This window comes from Rhincodon typus, chromosome 4 (genome assembly GCF_021869965.1).
Source record: "Rhincodon typus isolate 14 chromosome 4, sRhiTyp1.1, whole genome shotgun sequence".
NCBI lineage: Eukaryota > Metazoa > Chordata > Chondrichthyes > Orectolobiformes > Rhincodontidae > Rhincodon > Rhincodon typus.
In genome coordinates, this window is record NC_063335.1 from 73,340,458 (window position 1) to 73,360,458 (window position 20,001).

The 20,001-nt window shown below is 40.5% G+C and overlaps 1 protein-coding gene across 1 annotated transcript in view; it reads right to left on the bottom strand.

Annotated features, from left to right (window-relative positions):
* LOC109932883 (rho-associated protein kinase 1) overlaps positions 1-20,001 on the bottom strand; it is a 107,378-nt gene that overhangs the window by 44,368 nt on the left and 43,009 nt on the right. The window contains exons 12-13 of the mRNA XM_048596134.1: positions 14,334-14,518; positions 8,624-8,693 (exon numbers count right to left, since the gene is read on the bottom strand). Of these exons, the coding sequence (XP_048452091.1) occupies positions 8,624-8,693; positions 14,334-14,518 (255 nt within the window). The remainder of the gene's footprint in view (positions 1-8,623; positions 8,694-14,333; positions 14,519-20,001) is intronic.

Below are 20,001 nucleotides of genomic sequence, written 5' to 3' on the forward strand. Positions count from 1 at the left end.
TTTCTGTTACTTTTGCACACAGGAGGGAGAGAGAGAAATTTAGGTACTTTTTCTTCACAAGCGAGAAGTTTCTGTTTGTTTTGACTACACACATACCATGGTCACCTGCCCAAAAATCAAACAAAATGTTATTGTCCATTTGTTCAGAAGCCAACTGGCTCCGTTCCAATGGCCTCAACATAGAGTTCACCAGCTTCAAAATCTCCCCAATGCCAGCTTCATCCCAAGTCCGCCCCTCCCTCGCATCCCTGCCTCCTTGACCTGACACAAACTGTCTACCTTCCTTCTCACCTATCTGCCCCATCCTTCCCATTGACCAATCTCTACAAGCTCCCACCTGCATCCACCATCACCATCCCACCTACCTTCCCCCAGCTCCAAACCCCTCCCTCTATTTATTTCTGAGCTCTCTTCTCCATCCCCAATCCTGATGAAGGGTCCCAACCCAAAACTTCGACTTTCCTGCACCTCTGATGCTATCTGACCTATTGTGCTCCTCCAGCTCCACATTTTATTGACTCTGACTTCCAACATCTGCAGTCCTTGCCATCTCCTGGCTCCGTTCCATCTGACCTTTCTTTCTCAGTTCCAGGAAACATTGTATAAGCAACTCACGCAGTGCTCCAGTAAATATGGTTTTCAAAAATATGACATATCTTTGTACAATGTCCTTGATTTAATGCAGTATCTTTCCTTTGTGCCCCACAATCCAAAAACAAAAAGAATAAAACATATGGTCTTATCATACCTCCACTCTTAAGAAAGATGAAATGCCATTTCAAAAATGCACTCCATCACAAAGAATAAAACACATAGACAACAAAACACGAGGCTTAACTCCATTCATGCTTTATACAATCTTTTGTCATCTCTCTCTCTCTCAAATTCTTAACTCATTTCAATCCTTTTAAATTCTGGACTATACATCTGCTATCATGGCACTTTTACCAGCAGTATGAAAATTCTTAGATTGAGTATTTGAATCAATAAATTCCATCTGTACATTTTAACCTTCTGAATGAATGCTAGCAGATTAACTAATATTGATTAATGTTTCATTTCAACCTTGTTGTAATTGGAGCCTAAAGTGTGGAAGAGCCAATAATCCAAAGTTTCGTTTTTTAATGTAGAGTATATCCTCTGATATTGGTACTGTTTCTTAAGATGGTATCCCACTGGCTTTTCTATTATCAACTCATCACCTTGCAATAAGACTGCATCCATACCGGCAAGACACTGGCGTCAATCACCAGTTAAAAAGGTTTGGTAGGTCAGGGGTGGCAAACACTGTCCTTTTATTAGAACTGCTTTCAGGTTTTCTAAGGCAGCTTGACATTCCACTGAACAAATTAAATTAAAGGTCCAGCTATTATGCTGTAATTGGGCACAAATGCCTAAAAATCTCATGATTTCTTGGTTAGTTTTAAGAATGGGGAATTTGATCAGAGACTTCACTTTTGCTTTGCTTGGCAATTCTTACACTACAGTGGTAGTACAATATGTCCAGATGAGTCACACTTACTTTTGAAAAGTCACTTTTAGCCAGGTTTATTATTAAGCCAACTAACTGCCATTGCTTAAGCAGATCTGTTGAGACCATAAGAAACAGGAATAGGAGTGGCCCATTTGGTGCCTTGAGCTTGCACCACCATTCAATAAGAACATGGATGATCCGACATTCATCATGTCCACTTTCCCATGTTATCCCTGTAATCCTTGATTCTTCTACCAAAGGAGGATCTATTTTAGCCATAAATACATATAAGGATTCTGTCCCCACAGCTCCCTGTGGCAAGATGTTTCAATGGCTCACAACTCAGCGAAGAAATTCTTCTTCATGTCAGTCTTAAACTGGCACTTCTTTATTCTGATATATGCCCTCTGGTCCTGGACTCTCCCATGAGGAGAAACATCCTCTCAGCATTTACCCTGTCAAACCTCGTAAGAATAGTTTTTGTTTCAATGAGATCACTTCTCATTCTTCTAATGGGTACAGTCCCAACTTGTTAAACCTTTGCTCATAAAATAATCCCTGCATAATAGGGACAATTCTAGTGAACCTTCTTTGAACCACCTCCAATGAAATATTATCTTTCCTTAAAATTGCTCACAGTACTCCAGTGTGGTCTCACTAGCGCATTGCACAGTTGCAGTAAAACTTCGCTATGTTTTACTCCAAATCCCTTGAAATAAAGGCCAATATTAGCCTTCCTGATTACCTGCTGCATCTGTGTGTTAATTTTCTGCATTTCATGCAAAAGTGTTGCAGCTTTCTGCAATTTTTGTTTAAGTAACACCCTGTTCTCTTGTTCTCCCTTCCAAAATGAACAAACTTCACATTTTCCCACACTAAGCACCATTTTGCCAACCTTTTGCCCACTTATTTAGCGTATCAATATCTTTCTATAATATCAATATCTTTGTCTGGATTCCCTTCATAATTTGCCTTTCCACCTACTTTTCTGTCATCTGCAAATTTGACTCCATTAAATTTGCTTTGTTTCTTCAAATCATTTATCTTATGACTTAAACTTTTATGAGGTACCTTGTCAGACATCTTCTTGATGTCCAATACAACACAGCCACTGATTCCCCTCTATCCACTCAGGTTGAGTCTTACTTGACAACTCTCTTAAATTAGATACAATCACCGTTTCATGAAGCCGTACTCATTCTGCTTGATAGATTATGATTTTCCAAATGTGTTATTATTTACTTAATAACTAATTCCAACATTTTGCCAACAACAGATGTTAAAAAATAAGCTTACCTGCCTTTTGCCTTCCTCCTTTTTCAATAGGGGTGTCATATTGGCAGTTTTCCAATTAAGTGGTACTTCTCCAGAATCAAGGTTTTTTTTGGAAAATTTCAACCAACACACCCACTACCTCTGTAGCTACATGTTTACAGGATGCAAGGATGCAAGCCATCAGGGTCAGAGGACCTATCTGGCTTTAGCCTCACTGATGTCTAATATTACACGCTTAGAGATAGTGATGGTACTTAATTTCTCCCCCGTACTGCAGTGTATTATTGAGATGTTCTTGTATGTTCTTTCCAAGTGTAACTGCATATTATGATGTTGTCTAAATGAACACCGTTAGGTAGTTTAGCCACACCTTTATTCATAAGTTACTGAAATGTAGCTGGGGTTTTTTAACCTCAAATGATATCAATCAACATTGATATAACACATTTGGTACTATAAAGGCAGATACTTCTTTAGCATTTGATGTTAATGATGTTTGCCAGTCCAGTACCGTTCAACAGATGAATCTTGGAAGAAAATGAGGCACTAGCAACATGCTCCATGGCAAGGCAAGGCCTTTACTATAATTTACACTCCTCTCATACAGAACTAATGTTTCTTTCCCTATGTTTTAGCATTTCTTGCAAATTGTACAGAATGGTGGTGGTGATGGAGGATTGTTTTTCGGATTGGAAACCTGTGAGCAGTGGTGTGTTGCAAGGATTGGAGGTCGGTCCACTGTTTTTCATCATTTATATATAGAAGGTATAGTTAGTAAGTTCACAGATGACACCAAAATTGGAGGTGTAATGGGCATCAAAGAAGGTTACCTCAGAGTACAATGGGATCTTGATCAGATGGGCCAATGGGCCAAGGAGTGGCAGATGGATTTTAATTCAGATAAATGTGAGGTGTTACGTTTTGGTAAGGCAAATTGGGGCAGGGCTTATACAGTTAGTGGGAGGGCCTTGGGGAGTGTTGCTGGAAAAAAAGGGACCTTGGGGTGCAGGTGCACAGATCCTTGAAATTGAAGTCGCAGGTAGACAAGGTGGTGAAGAATGTGTTTCGCACACTTGCCTTCTTTGGTCAGTGCACCGAGTATAGGCGTTGGGATGTCATGTAGCGCTGAGCAAGACATTGTTTGGGACACTTTTAGAATACTGCATTCAATTCTGGTCTCCCTGCTATAGGAAAGACATTGTTAAACTTGAAAGTGTTCAGAAAAGATTTACAAGGGTGTTGCCAGAAATGGAGAGTTTTAGCTATAGGGAGAGGCTGAAGAGGGTGGGGCTTTTTTCCTTGGAGCATCGGAGGCTGAGGAATGACCTTAGAGATTTATAAAATCATGAGGGGCATGGATAGGGTGAAGAGTCAAAGTCTTTTTCCCAGGTTATAGGAGTCCAAAACTAGACTGAAAAGGTTTAAGGTGAGAGGGGAAAGACTTACAAGGGACTTGAAGGTCAACGTTTTCACGTAGAGGATGGTGCATGTATGGAACGAACTGCCAGAGGAAGTGGTGGAGGCAAGTACAATTACAACATTTAAGAAGCATCTGCTTGGGTACATGGTTAGGAAGGGTTTAGAGCGATATGGGCCAAATGCTCGCATATGGGACTATATCAGTTTAAGATATCTGCTCAGCATGGACGAGTTGGACCAAAGGGTCTGTTTCTGTGCAGTATGGTTCATATGGATTTTGGATTCAAGAAAATCCAGTATTAAAAGTCTAATAACCACCACTAAACCACTGCCGATTGATATTAAAACGTTCCGGTTCACGAATGTCCTTTAAGGATGGAAAGCTGCTGTCCTTACTAGCCCTGGATTATACGCGACTTCATACCCACAACAATATGATTAATTCTGAACAGCCCTCTGGAATGGTCTAGCAAGCCAAGTTGTATCAAACGCTGAAGAGTCTCCAAAAAGAAATGAAAGCAAACAGACAATGTGGCACCAAACCAAGTACCAGAAAAGACAATGGCAAACTCAGCCCTGCTGACACTGCAAAGTCCTCCATGCTAACATCTGGGTTAAAAACTGAAAGAACTGTGGATGCTGTAAATTAGAGACAAAAATAGAAATTGCTGGAAAAGCTCAGCAGGTCTGGCAGTATTTGTGGAGAGAAATCACAGTTAACATTTCAGGTTGAGTGACCCTTCCAGAACTGATGGTAGCCATGAAAATGCTGCTTTATAAGAAGAAGATAGGGTGGGGGAAGAGGTAAGGAGTAAACGATAGGTGGGGATAGAGCCCAAAGAGACAGAATAGCAGTTGGACAGACAAAGGATTGAAAAATGATCTGGCTAGGAGGGTGAATAGCTATTAATGGGACTGCTAATGACTAACAATGGATGATGTGTAATAGTGGACTATATGAAGACAAGGCTTGGTTTTTGGGGGCTGGGGTAAGGACTTGGGAGAGCTCAAGCCCTAAAGTTATTAAACTCAATATAGAGTCTGGAAGGCTGCAGGTCCCCAAGCAGAAAGTGAGGCGCTGTTCTTCCCAGCTTGCTCTGAGCTACGCTGGAGCACTGCAGCAAGCCTAAGACAGCGATATTTGCCAAGGAACTGGGTGGTGTGTTGAAGTGACAGGCAACTGGAAGTTCAGGGTCTTTCTTTCAGATAGAACGCAAGAGTTCTGCAAAGCTATCACCCAGTCTATGCTTCATTTCCCCAACGTAGAGGAGACAACATTGTGAGCAGTGAATGCAGTAGATTAGATTGTGTGAAGTGCACTGGAAGGTGTGTTTGGGCCCTTGTGTGAATTGGAAGGTGTATTTGAGGCTGTGGTGGTTGTTGGGAGTGAAGGAAGAGTGGACAAGGGTGTCCCAGAGGAAACGGTCCCTGTGGAATTCTGATACAGGAGGGGAGGGGAATATATATCTGGTGGTGACATCTTGCTGATGCTGGCGGAAATGTTGGCTAACGATCCTCTGGATGTGGACGCTGGTGGGATGGTAGGTGAGGACAAGAGGATCCTATCACTGTTGTGGAAGGGAAGAGAGGGGCGCAAGGGCTGAAGTGTGGGAGATGTGGAGCTGAGGGCCCTATCAAACCACGGTGCTGGGGAAACCTCCGCTGAGGAAGAAGGTGGACATATCAGAGGCTCCCTCATCAAAGTTGGCATCATCAGAACAAATGCAATGGAGACGGAGAGGTCAACGCCAAAATTGGGAGAGCCTCAGTAGAGACTGGTTAAGCAGTAGCCCGATATAACCATGCTCAAACCTTAAAGACATGCCCCAGATACCACCATTACCATCCCTGTCATGTCCTGTCCAACTGACAGGACAGGCCCAGAAAAGGTATCAGCACAACGGTATGCAGTTAGGAGGCAATTGCTCTAAGTCCTCAACACTGACTGTGGACCTTGTGATGTCTCATGTCATCAGGCAAATGCAGACAGGGAAAATTCCTGTTCATTACCATGTTAGACATCAGAAAGTAAGCACTGACAGTGGCGAAGATGAAAAATGTAGTATGGGTGGAGACATCAATGTCCAGCACAAACAGTGGCTTTGCAGGGCCATTCCTGACCGAACTGATCAAGTTCTAAAAGACATAGCTGCTAGACTGGATCTTAGGCAAGTGGTGGGTTTCCATGCTGTACAACACTATGACTCCAAGGTAAAAAACCAACAAAAGGGAAAATGTGCTTAACCTCATCTTCACTAATCTGCTTACTGCAGATGCATCTATCCAAGACAGTATCAATAGGAGGCTTTGTAGGGATAAAGTTCCAGTTTCACAAGAGGGATACCCTTCATCAGGTTTTGTGACGCTACTGCCAAGTTAAATGGGATTAATTTCGAAAAGTTCTCGCAACTCAAAACTACGCATTCATGAAATGCTGTGGACTATCAGCAGCAGGAGAACTGTACTCCAAGACAAACTGCAACCTCATGATTTGGCATATAACCTACTCTACCATTATCATCAAGACAGGGGCAGAACCAGGCATACCTAACACTGAGATGGTGATGCTACAACAGTTTTTTTTTCACATGCCAAACAGCATAAGCAGCAAGTGGTACAAAGAGCTGGGCAATTCCACAATAAATGGATTAGATCTAAGCTCTACAATCCTGTCACCTTCAACCATGAATGATGGCGGACAATTAAATAACTCACTTAAGGACACAATGGGAGTATCAAGAACATCACTGCAAAAGATAAGGCTGAGGCATCCGCAATGATCTTCAGCCAGAAATGCCAACTGGATGATCCATTTTGGTCTCGTCCAGAGGTCCTCAGCATCACAGATTCAAGTATTTAACCAATTCTATTCGCTCCACATGATATTAAGAAAGGCTCTGGGCTCTGATGATATTCTGGCAATAGTAATAAAACCATGTGCTTCAGAATTTGCTGCCAAGCTATTCCAGCACAGGTACAACAGTGGCATCTAGCCGACAACCTATAAAAGTGCCCAGGTGTGTTGTGTACACAAAAAGTAGAACAAATTAAACCCTGTCAATTACTGCCCCATCAGTTGACCCTCCATCATCACTGATACTCAGTTTGGGTTCTGCGAGGGCCACTCAATTCCTGAACTCATTACAGTCTTGGTTCAAATGCAGATAAAGGAGATCAATTCCAAAGGGGAGGTGAGAATGTTTGCCTTTGACATCAAGGCTGTATTTGACAGAGTGTAGCATCAAGAAGCCCTAGTAACTAGAGTTAACAGGAATTATGGAGAAAATCTTCGCAAGTTAGTCATACCTGGCACAAAGAAAGACGATCTTGGTTGTTGTTGATCAATCACCTCAGCCCCAGGACATTTCTGCAGAAGTTTCTCAAGGTTATGTCCTTGGCCCAAACATCTTCAGCTGCTTCATCAATTACTTTTCCTCAATCATGAAGTCAGAAATAAGGATGTTCATTGATGATTGCACAAAGTTCAGCACCACTCAAGACTCCTCAGATACTGAAACAGTTTACGTCCAAATGCATCAAAGACCTGGACAATACTCAGGCTTGGGCTGATGAGTGGCAAATAGCATTTGTGCCACACAAGTGCCAAGAAGTCTTCAATAAGAGAGAATCTCACCATCGTCCCCTTGACGTTCAATGGCATTACCATCATTGAATTCTTTACTATGAATGTCCTGGGGTTACCATTTATCAGAAACTGAATTGGACTGGTCATTCGTATTGTAGCTATAACAGCAGATCAAAGACTAGGAGTCCTATAGCGAATAATTCACTTCCTGACTCCCCAAAGTCTGTTCAACATTAACAAAGCACAAGCCAGGAATGTGATGGAATACTCCCCACTTGACTGGATGAATGCAACTCCAACAACATTCAAGACTCTTAACACAATCCAAGAAAAAGCAACCTGCTTGATTGGTGCCATGTTCACAAACATTCACTCCCTCCCCAACCGAAGCACATTACCAGTATTGTGCCCCATTTACAAGATGCACTGCAGCAGTTTACTAGTTCACACCTTAGATGGCACCCCTGAAATTCATGACCACCATCATCTACAAGGACAAGGTCAGCAGATACATGGATACAACACTACCTATAAATTCCCCTCCAAGCCACATACTATCTTGACTTGGAAACATAATCGCTGTTCCTTCACTGTCAGCAGGTCTAAAACCAGAAACTCCCTTCCTAACAGCATTATGGGTGTACCTACACCAAATTGACTGCATCTGTTCAAGGGGCAGCTCACCACCACCTTCTCAATGGAAACCAGGCACACGGGGAAAAGATCACTAAAGCTACAATGTAAAACAAACTTGAATCTCAAGAGCATATTGTAATTAAAATTATTTCTAGATCACAGAAGTCATGTACAGCTTTAAGTACTTTTGCTGTATTTGAAGTTAACTTGTTGAATATCAAAATATTACTTACAGAAAAATACTGCTCTGCCTCAAGCTGGTCCTGGAGTTCCCGCATTTGACCCTCATTTCCTCGATATTGCCTTAGTAAATCAAATGAGGCATTATCAGACAGTTGCTTAGTGTGCTTTAAACTAAAGCTGTACAATATAACAAACACATCTAAAAGCAATATTATTAGTCTCACTGCCAAAATCTCTATTTTAAGTATGACTCTATTTGTATAACAAATTATGACACTAGAAAATGTGACTTCCATTTGGTCCTTTGTCCTATTAAGTTGGGTGTATAACATGAATGGTAACCAACCATTCAATTTTGAGAATCTCCAAATCATTCTAGTACTGAATCCTTACCCATCTACAGGGTTTCTTTTCATCCAATCTGGAGTTCAAAGTCTCTTGCCAAAGACTCAAATTGCACTAACCCAATCAAATTGACGCAGCACAGAGTTACATGTGGAATTTGGCAAGGTTAAATGAGCTTGACAGAGATGCTCTCAATACCTACCCAGCTTAAATCACTATAGCAAATCTGATATTGGCTAACATTGATAACTAAATTAAGTGAGAAGAATTCCATCTCCCTGCAATAACCAATCCCTCCAGATTTCAGTAATGAGCTAAGATGGTTAGTCAATCAAGCTGGAGTACTGTGGATTTGCACAATTCAGCTACTGTATTGTCAAGACTGCCATTAATTGCTGACTTGGTTTCAAATCACCAATGCCAAGCATGTCATTTTGGAACTACCTCCATTATTATGAGAATTAAATCCTCTTCCTGACCCTCACCGAAACCCAAGGAAGGAAGCAACCAGACAAAGCCATTGGTAGAGCTGGGCATATGAGTTCAGGCTTGAGGGGGTCGATAAAAATACAGGATCTATATAAATTTCCAGAACTTTTAAGTATCAGCTTGGCTCTGCAGCAGTACAAGACAAATTATAAACAATGTTGAATTGTTGATATAATCCTGAGGGCATGTTTCACTGTTCAGGTGAACTAATCTATAGGATATTCCCAATAGTGATGAAGTATCCCCTACTGATTTTTAAATTCTATTATTTGATTGGATCCTCATGGATTGAAATGGTTTCAAAAAATAAAAACACCAACTTAAAAATGGCCACAGAAATCACCCGACCACAGGTTGAGCCAAGCTTCATGAAAGCATTATAAATAAGAACCAATCTGAACTGAAATAAACATTTTATCAAAGACTGAAACCAGTCAGGCATAAAAAGGCCCATATTTCCTTATAATTTTTTTTATTATAAACTGGGAAAAATGGAAGCTCAGGTACTGTTGTGCTGCAGAGAACGTAGCAGGTGTTTTATTTTTGCAATGTGAAGGTCAAAAATGGAACTGTGAGATCTTCACATATTGGTTACAAAAAGTCATATAACATTCAGAGAAATGGGATTTGATACTTCTGAGAGAGAAGCTGGCACTAAGTGTCTTTGGGTTGAATCACTGCCTAGCAACAGTCTATTGCATTTTTATGTTGCAGTTTGTCACAGAGCTGAGAAAGGGAGTTACATTCTGACCTCCAGAAAGCCTGTAAGCAAAGAAAGATCTCTCTCTTTTCTCACTCTCAGAGTGAAAAAAAAATTCTAAGGTTTGAACAGAAGCTTTCACAACTCAAGCAAAGACCTAGGTCTGAGTGACCTGACAAACTGGGGATTTTCTATCGCACAGTGAATGACAACAATGTGAAAATAATTGCCAGAAACCAGATGAACTGTGAGAAAGTCAGCTCATTCCTTGGACTTGATCCACAGAGTTTGTTGCTATTTGCCTATGTTTTTTGCCTATAAGATGTAAGCAGAAGCAGGTCATTCAGGCAATTCAATGAGATCATAACAGATGTGATGATCCTCGACTCCACTTCTTTGCCTTTTCCCGAGAATCCTTGATTCCCTTAAAAATGTGCCTATCTTGCCCTTGACTATACTAAACAACCCAGCCTTGACAGCCTATGTCAGAAATAACTTCACAGATTCACTATCCTCTGAGAGATTTTACTCCTTATCTCTGGTCCTAGACTCTCTGACAACGGGGAAAAAAACCTTTCCACATCCACGTCAAGTCCCCCAAGAATCTTGTGTGCACCTCCTTTCGAATCGTAGCCCCTATTTTATACTGGTAGTTCTGCTATAACGTGTGTTTTGTTAGCGTGAATTGGCTGTAATGTGATTGATGAATAACGACGCTATTGTTTGGATAACGCAAACTTTCTGCTATACAGGTATAGTCATTTTCTATAGCGAGTTCCCTATAACGCGATTTTTTTGTAGTGCAAGATCACACAACAATGCAACTATCGAGTTATAGGAGAACGACCTGTATTGTCTTTCAGTGTTCTTCCGATCAAAGTGCATCACCTTTGCTGTGGCCAGCTGAGGAGATTAATAAATATGGTACTGATTCATCATTCCTCACCAGGTGGTAACTATATGAAATCTACAATCCAATGGCACTAGTCAAAAAAGAACAGCGAGTTCTGGAATTCCACGTGCTTCCAACAATATATATCCCTCAGCCAACATTAGCATACCTTATTAACTCTGTGAAGCATTACAGTGTGAAATTTCTGCTACACTTGTTTCCAAGCACTTCATAAGTAATTTACCAGAAAGTGTCCAATGATGCCATCAGGTTCTGAAAGGTATCATAAAATGCAGCTCATTCTTTGATGCAGAGGAAAGAAAAAAAGAGTTTGCATTTATATAATACCTTTCACAACCTCAAGATGTCCCAGAATACTTTACAGCCAATAGTGTATGCAGTGTAGCCGCTGTTATAATATGAGATATGCAACAGCCTATGTTGTTCAGCACGGCGCTAAATAGAGCATTGCAAAATGACCAGATAATCTGCTTCTTTTGTACTGTTATTTGAAGGATAAATATTAATCAGGACACGAGGGAGGTTGCATCTGCTCTTTTCTTAAATACTGTCATTTATCGCCACCTAACAGCTTTTCTTTATTAAATTTTAATACATCCTTAGATTAATTATTCAAAATAACAGTCACATAAAATGTCTGTTGCACTATTGTCAGAGCATGCATTTGTCCTTTATGAGCTATCGCATCATTACATTCGAGAATATGTTCCGGGGTGCAAAAATATCATTGATGTCCACAGTATAATTACAGGGTTTGGATTTACTTTTATTTTGACTTGTGCTCATGGACTCAGTGAGTAAAGAAACTGATTCAATATGTATGAAGCACTTAATCACAAGATTGCATCGTAGTCATGCAATCTGTCTGACATCGTTGGTGGGCAAGCTGTTGGAGAGAATCCTGATGGACAGGATGTACATGTATTTGGAAAGGCAAGGGCTGATTAGGGATAGTCAACATGGCTTTGTGCATGGGAAATCATGTTTTAGTAACTTGGTTGAGTGTTTTGAAGAAGTAACAAAGCGGATTGATGAGGACACTGCAGTGAACGTGATCTATATGAACTTCAGTAAAGCATTCGACAAAGTTCCTCATGGGAGACTGATTAGCAGGGTTAGATCACATGGAATACAGGGAGAACTAGCAATTTGGATACAGAACTGGCTGGATGGTAGAAGACAGAAGGTAGGGGAAGGGGGTTGCTCTTCAGACTGGAGGCCTGTGACCAATGGTGTGCCACAAGGATCGGTGTTGGGTTCACTGTTTTTCGTCAGTGATAGAAATAATTTGGATGTGAACACAGGAAGTCGGGTTAATAAATTTGCAGATGACACCAAAATTGAAGGTGTAGTGGACAGGGAAGGTTACCTCAAAGTACAATGGGATCTTGATCAGACGGGCCAATGGGCCGAGGAGTGGCAGATGGTGTTTAAATTAGATAAATGCGAGATGCTGCATTTTGGAAAGGCAAATCAGGGCAGGACTTGTACACTTAATAGTAAGGACCTGGGGAGTGTTGCTGAACAAAGAGTCCTTGGAGTGCAGGTTCATAGTTCCTTGAAAGTGGAGTCGCAGGTAGATGGGATAGTGAAGGCGGTGTTTGGTATGTTTGCTGTTATTGGTCAGTGCACTGAGTGAAAGAATTGAGAGGTAATGTTGTGACTGTACAGGACATTGGTTAGGCTACTTTTGGAACATTGTGTGCAGTTCTGGTCTCCTTGCTGTAAGAAGGACGTTGTGAAACTTGAAAGGGTTCAGAAAAGATTTCCAAGGATGTTGCTAGGGTTGGAGGGTTTGAGCTATAGGGAGAGACTGAATAGACTGGGGTTATTTTCCCTGGAGTGTCAGAGGCTCAGGGGTGACACCTTACAGAGGTTTATAAAAACGTGAGGGGCTAGGATACGGTAAATAGACAAGATCTCTTCCCCGGGGTAGGGGAGTTCAAAACTAGACGGCATGGGTTTAAGGTGAGATGGGAAAGAGTTAAAATGGACCTAAGGGGCAACTTTTTCACGCAGACGGTGGTGCGCATATGGAAGGAGCTGCCAGAAGTGGTGGCAGCTGGCACAATTACAACGTTTAAAAGGCATCTGGATGGGTATATGAATAGGAAGAGAGGCTGACAAATGGGACTAGAGTTATCTCGGATATCTGGTCGGCATGGACGAGTTCGACCAAAGGGTCTGTCTCTGACTCTATAAAAGCAAGCACTATCAGGAATAGTAGATAGTTTGCACTAGACTTTTTTTGACACACCTATACATCAGCCAACAAATTGTTACCACTATAGCTTTAATTAACTTGTTTAAATTCAATACTTTTTTCTAAAAGATATATGAAAAGCAGATATTTTTGTTGTTTTCTTTCTTTTTTTTTATTGACCTTCAGACAGATGGACACATGTCTCGTTTCCCAATTCGTGACCATATATGTATTAGCTACTAACTAAGAAGCAGATAGCAGCACCAGGACCCTGAAGAAAATGCCATTTAACTTTACCTTGCCGGGGTAATTCTTACCATTTCCCATTGCAACAGAACTAAGACTGAGAACTTCGCATAAACCTATGATGAAGCTATAAACCTAACTGTGGGTGGGATGTGATTGTACTAGAGAAAGTGCAGAAGAGATTGATCAGGATGTTGCCAAGGCTGGAGCAATTCAGCTACAAAGAGAGACTAGATAGACTGGCCTTGTCTTCCTTAGAACAGAGAAGGCTGAGGAGGAAGCTGACTAAGGTGTACCAAGTTCTGAGGGGCAGAGACAGGATAGATAGGAAGAAGTGTTTCCCTTAGCAGGGAGGTCAATAACTAGGGGACACAGTATTATGGTAAGGAGTAAGAGGTTAAGAGGGTATATTTGTCAGTGCACAATGGAGTTCTTTTTAATATAGTTCCCTGTTTGTGTTGCATTTTTTTTTAACTTTCTGAGGTGTGCAAAAATCTTCCAAACTGGTTAACACATTTTCATTCCCCACAGCAAAAAACATGCAACCATTCCAGAAATCCCTACTTCAATGAGACATTTATCTCACTGTACTGTAACTCTTTGATGCAAAATTACCACTTCAACATGCTGTTCTACAATGTCAAACATAGTTATCTTCACATCTTAAGAGTAATTTTTGAAGTCACATACAATATTAATCCTCTTTACAGATAAGTACCACTGACCAGTACTCAAAATCCTCAAGTTAACATAGGTTAAGAAAATAACTTTTCCTAATAATTTATCCAAGCATTTAGTAGTCTCCTGTACAATACACCTAAATAGATCCATATGTCAGTATAATGTTAAAGCAGAAATAAATACTTTGAGAGCTGTGCCAGCTGGAATTCGAGCGACCGCTTGGACTCCAACAATGAATTGATCTCTTGTTTCAACTGCTTCTCTGAGCCTTTCAGATTGTCTGCTTCCAACGACTGGGCCTTCAGTTCACTCTTTGTCATTTCTTGTTTATTCATCTCTTGATCCAGCTGTAGTGCCAGATTCTTCACCTGCATAATTAAGAATATTGATTACCATTTCTTTGTTAAATTATCTTACTTTTAAGGTGAAATAAATGAATTGCATTTAAAAAAGCCTTATCACATCTATCAGGATGCCCCAAAGTGCTTCACATTCAAAGGTTGATTTCCCTAGGAAGGCAGCAAATCACACCAAATTACCCACACATCATTTCTGATTATTTTAGAGGGTATGTACTGCTACAAACCTGGTTGTCTTTCCTACTGACTGAAGACTATATATAAAAAACATATTAAAAAATAGTGAGCATACTTTCTCTTTTCTCATGCTGCAACATAATTTAACATATTAATTAAAAGACACGTCACCAAGCATCTTAGACTGTGGAGGTTCTTTTGCTTGAAATGTTAATAAACCTGCACTATTTTCAGATGGTTATGCACTAGCACTGTGTTCTTCCATTTGACTCACTCTGTTCCCCACACCCCTCTAGTTATCAGCATAAATACTACAATTTACCAGCTGCTTTCAATTCTGACAAATGGTCACTGGACACTAACTGTTAACTCATGCTTTTCTTCTTGAAGACTATTCAACCCTCCTAAACATCCCATCATCAGTTTTGATATCAATTAAAGCATTAACCTCTCATACATTTAATGTTTCACTGACCTCACCAGCATCTATCACCTTATGAAAATTTTCTATTTTCTTTTGACACCTGTCATTTTAAATTGTATCCTCCATACTAGAGACGTGCTTGACAAAGCCGCTCTCATGCACCCAAACTTTCCACACCCATTAATATCTCCTGCTGCATTGTCCTTTCCTCCACAGTACAGTTTCAAGGTGGACAATCGTTCTCTTTCACTCAAAGCTTCTCAGTTCAGGAATTAGTTCTGTAGTCCTCCCTTGAACATCTAAATATTTAAGAATATTTCTTTGAAGAAATCAAAGTGAAAATAGCACTCCAAATGATGCCGACAAGGATAGATATAATTTCAATAATATCTCTTTAGACTTAAAAGGCTATTCTTTGTTACACATTCTAAAATTTACTTGTTTTTTTTTCCCCCACTTACAGATATGGAATCGTAAATGTGACTGAACTATTATTCCAAATCCCCACAATTTCTCCTGTTTTGTTACCTTAAAAATATTTATTTTTAACTCTGCAATTTTACTTCATATACCTAAGCTCATTACTTTACATTTATTCATGTTGAACTTCACTTATCACCTCTCTACCTGTCTACCTACTCTAGGCAGTCCATTGCCGACTAAATTTTTTCACTTTGATACCTAGTCACTGTTGGTCACTGCTTTAATCTCATTTCCGTTCATAAATTTAAACACTTAGGACAATATTCCATTCATTAAGTAATTTCTGAAAACTTATAAACAAGTTTAACATCAATCGCTTTGGTCCTCCACTCGCAACTGACCTCTAATCTGACAAGTCTCCGCGCTGCCATCAACTATTTTACAGGTTATTTTGCCGTCTATCCCAAAGAACCTTATGAGTGAGTATTAAATGGGACAATAATCAAATATGTTTCCGAATTTTAGATACTTTGTGGAGTTTCCATTTGGTTGCACTTTTTATTTGAAGCATAATTTACTTGTAAAGTGCAATACCAATAAAGCAAATTGCAACATTTCAAAATCTCAGAATTGTTAATTTGCAGAAGGATGCCATCTAACTCACTGTATCTGCACCTGCTCTCTGAGCATTTTGACTTAGTGCCACGCTCCTGTCTTTTCCCTGTAACCTTGCATGTTGTTTGCATCTAAATAACCATCCAACGTCCTCTTGAATATCTCAACTGAACTTGGTCTCCACCACACTTCCAGGCAATGCATTCCGGATTCTAACTACTCGCTGTGTGGAAAAGATTTATTGCACCTTGCATTTGCTTCATTTGCACAACACTTTAAAACTGTGGCCACTAGTTCTCAAGCCCCACTCTGTTGAAACCACTCTTGATTCTGAAAACTTCTATCAAATTCCCTCACTCTGAAGAAAACTGTCTCAGCCTCTTCAATTTATCCTCTTAAATTAAGTTTCTAATCCCTGTAAATCTTTTATGTGATCTCTCCAATGCATTCACATCGTTCCTAAAGTGAGGCACTCAGATGTGTATACAACCAGTGTCCTATATAAATGTAGAATAATATCACATTTTAATCACACGTCAAGTGTACATCCACATACTTTTTAAAGGTTGTAATGTTTCCTGCTTCTCCCAGGCAGTGCATTCCAGATTCCCATCACCCATTGGGTGAATATAGCAAAAACAAGGGTCTTAATATTGACCCACTGGGGACTCCACTATTCATTAACCAGGAATCTCTTTTTCTTATCGCTCAGAAAAATTTGTATCCGTGTTGCAAATGTCCCTTTTATTCTGTAACCGTCAACTCTTCCCAAGTCTGTTGTGTGGCACAGTACTGAATGTATTTTGATTTGATTTGATTTGATTTATCATTGTCACATGTACCTAGGTACAGTGAAAAGCTTTGTTTTGTATGCAGGACAGGCAGATCATACCAAACAAAGTGTAGAAGGGTAATAGAACAGAGCGAGGAATACAATGTCACAACTGCAGAGAAGGTGCACAAAGAGTGAGATCAACATTAAATTTAGAATTTGAGACATCCATTCAGAAGTCTAATTACAGCGGGGACGAAGCTGTTTTTGAATCTGTTGGTACGTGTGTTTACGCTTTTGTATCTTCTGCTTGACAGAAGAGGTTAGAACAGATTATAGCCAGGATGGGAGGGATCTTTGATTATGCTGGCTGCCTTTCTGAGGCAGTGAGAAGTATAGATGGAATCAATGGATGGAAGGTTGACTTGCATAATGGACTGGGCAGTGTTCACAACTCTCTGTAGTTTCTTACAGTCCTGAACCAAGCAGTTGCCATACTAAGCATGATGCATCCGTTTAGAATGCTTTCTATGGTACATCTATAAAAATTGGGAAAAGTCTTTACGGAGGTGCCAAATTTCCTCAGCCTCCTGAGGAAGTAAAGGTGTTGCTGTGCTTTCTTGACCATCACATCAACATGGGTGGACCAGGACAGATTGTTAGTGATCATGACTCCTAGGAACTTGATACTCTCGACAACCTCCACCTCAGGACCAACGACGTGGATAGTGGTGTGCCCTCCTCCTTGTTTCCTGAAGTCAATGACCAACTCTTTTGTTTTGTTGACATTAAGGCAGAGATTGTTATTTTTACACCATGCCACCAAGCATTCTATCTCTTCCCTGTATGAGTGAACACGAGTATAGTAGGGGGCTGAGTATGCAGCCTTGCGGGGTGCCGGCGTTGTGTATTATCATGGAAGTGGTGATGTTACCTATTCTCACTGATTGCAGTCTGAGAGTCAGGAAGTCAAGGATTCAGTTACAGAGGGTAGAGCAGAGACCTAGGTCTCGGAGTTTGGAGATTAGTTTATTTGGAATTATAGTTTTGAAGGCAGAACTGTAATCAATAAGTAGGAGCCTGACAAAAGTACCCTTATTATCCAGATGTTCAGGGATGAGTGTAGAGCCATGGAGATGGAGTCTGCGGTGGAACTGTTGTGACAGTAGGCAAACTGCAAGGAATCAAAGGCACATTGGGAGTCTAGAGTTGATAGGAGCCATGGCAAACTTCTCAAAGCACGTCATAGTTATTGAGGCCAGAAATCCATACACACATCAACAGCATTACCTGCATCAGCCTTCTCTTTTAGATTTTCAAAATACTCCAGCAAATAATCATGATTTTCCATCAGCATGGTTAACCAATAATTTTCCATGTTTCTCTTCATGCTATCCCCAATTATTGTTTCTTGAAACTTCCCACCACCAAAGTTAAACTGACTCGTCTATAACTGCTAGGTCTATCCTTACAATCTTTTGTGAACAAGGGCATAATGTTTACAATTCTTCAGCCCCACTCTGGAATTTGTGGAAGATTGGAAGATTGGAAGATTATAGCCAATGCTGCTGCAATTTCCACTTTTACAACTGAGATAGTGGATCATTGAATGTAATCTTGCAAGAATCCTGAGATTCTGGGAAAGTCTCAGCAGACTGGAAAACTGCCAAGTCAGCACCTTTTAAGTAAGGAATGGTGAGAAAAAACAGACAAGTGTAGGGTACTGAGCTTAACATCTATTATTGAGAAAATATTAAGAGTCTATTATGAATGATGTAATAGCAGAGCATTTAAAAACACATAATATGATCAAGCAGAATCAGCATGATAGGGGAAATAATCATGCCTGGCAAATTTATTAGAATTCTTTGGGGAGGTAACAAGCAGTATAGATAAATAGAAAGCAATAGATGCAAGGATTTCCAGAAAATGTTTGATAAGTTACCACACATTAGCCTAATGAAAAAGGTAAGAACTCATTGGTAGAGGACTGGCTAACCAATAGAAAACAGAGAGTTGAGATGGCAGAGCGAGGGTATTTTCAGAAAGGCATGGCAACCTGTAACTAGTGGGGTGTCGCTAATGCTGGAACCACAATGATTTACAATATATGTTAATAACTTGGTTGAGGGAAGTTAATGTACTATAGCCAAGTTTGCAGATGACACAAAAATAGATGGGAGGGCAAGTGGTGAGGATGACAAAAAGAGTCTGCAGAGAGAAAGCAGACAGGTTAAGCAAAAACTTGGCAAATGGATTATAATGTGGGAAAATGAGTGGTCATGCACTTTGATCAGAAGAATAGAGGAAGTGAATATTATTTAAATGAATAAAGACTGCAGAAAGCGAAAGCACAAAGGGATTTGGGAGTCTTCATGCATAAATCACAAAAAGCTAGCATATATATTCAGCAGGTAATAAAGAAGGCAAATGCAATGTTGCCTTTTATTTCAATGGGAATGGATTATAACAATAAAGAGATCTTGTTAAAACTAACCAAGGCACAAGTTAGACAACAGCTGGAATGTTGTGAAAGGTTTCGATTCCTTTATCTAAAAGACAGACTGGCACTGGAGGCAGTCCAGACGACGCTCATTAGTTTGATCATGTGTAAGAAAGGACTGTCATATGAGGAGAAATTGAGTAGGCAAGGCCTGTACCCATGACGTTCAGAAGAATGATAAGCAACCTTACTGAAACATATAAGATTCTTAGGGAACTTGACAGGACAATTGCAGAAAGTCTGCTTCCCTTTGTTGGAGAGTCTAGGACCAGCATAATACAGAATTGTGTCCAGGCCATTGGAAAATGCAGGGTTACAGGGTTAGAGGTGGGGCGGGGATGTTGGTCTGGGTGGGATGCTCTTTGGAGGGTTGGTGTGGACTCGATGGGCTGAATGGTCTGCTTCCACACTGTAGGAATTCTAATTCCAGAAACTGGTTAGAATAATGGACTAACAAGGTGTAGAGCTGGATGAACACAGCAGGCCAAGCAGCATCGTAGGAGCACGAAGGCTGACGTTTCGGGATGAAGGGTCTAGGCCCGAAACGTCAGCGTTCCTGCTCCTCTGATGCTGCTTGG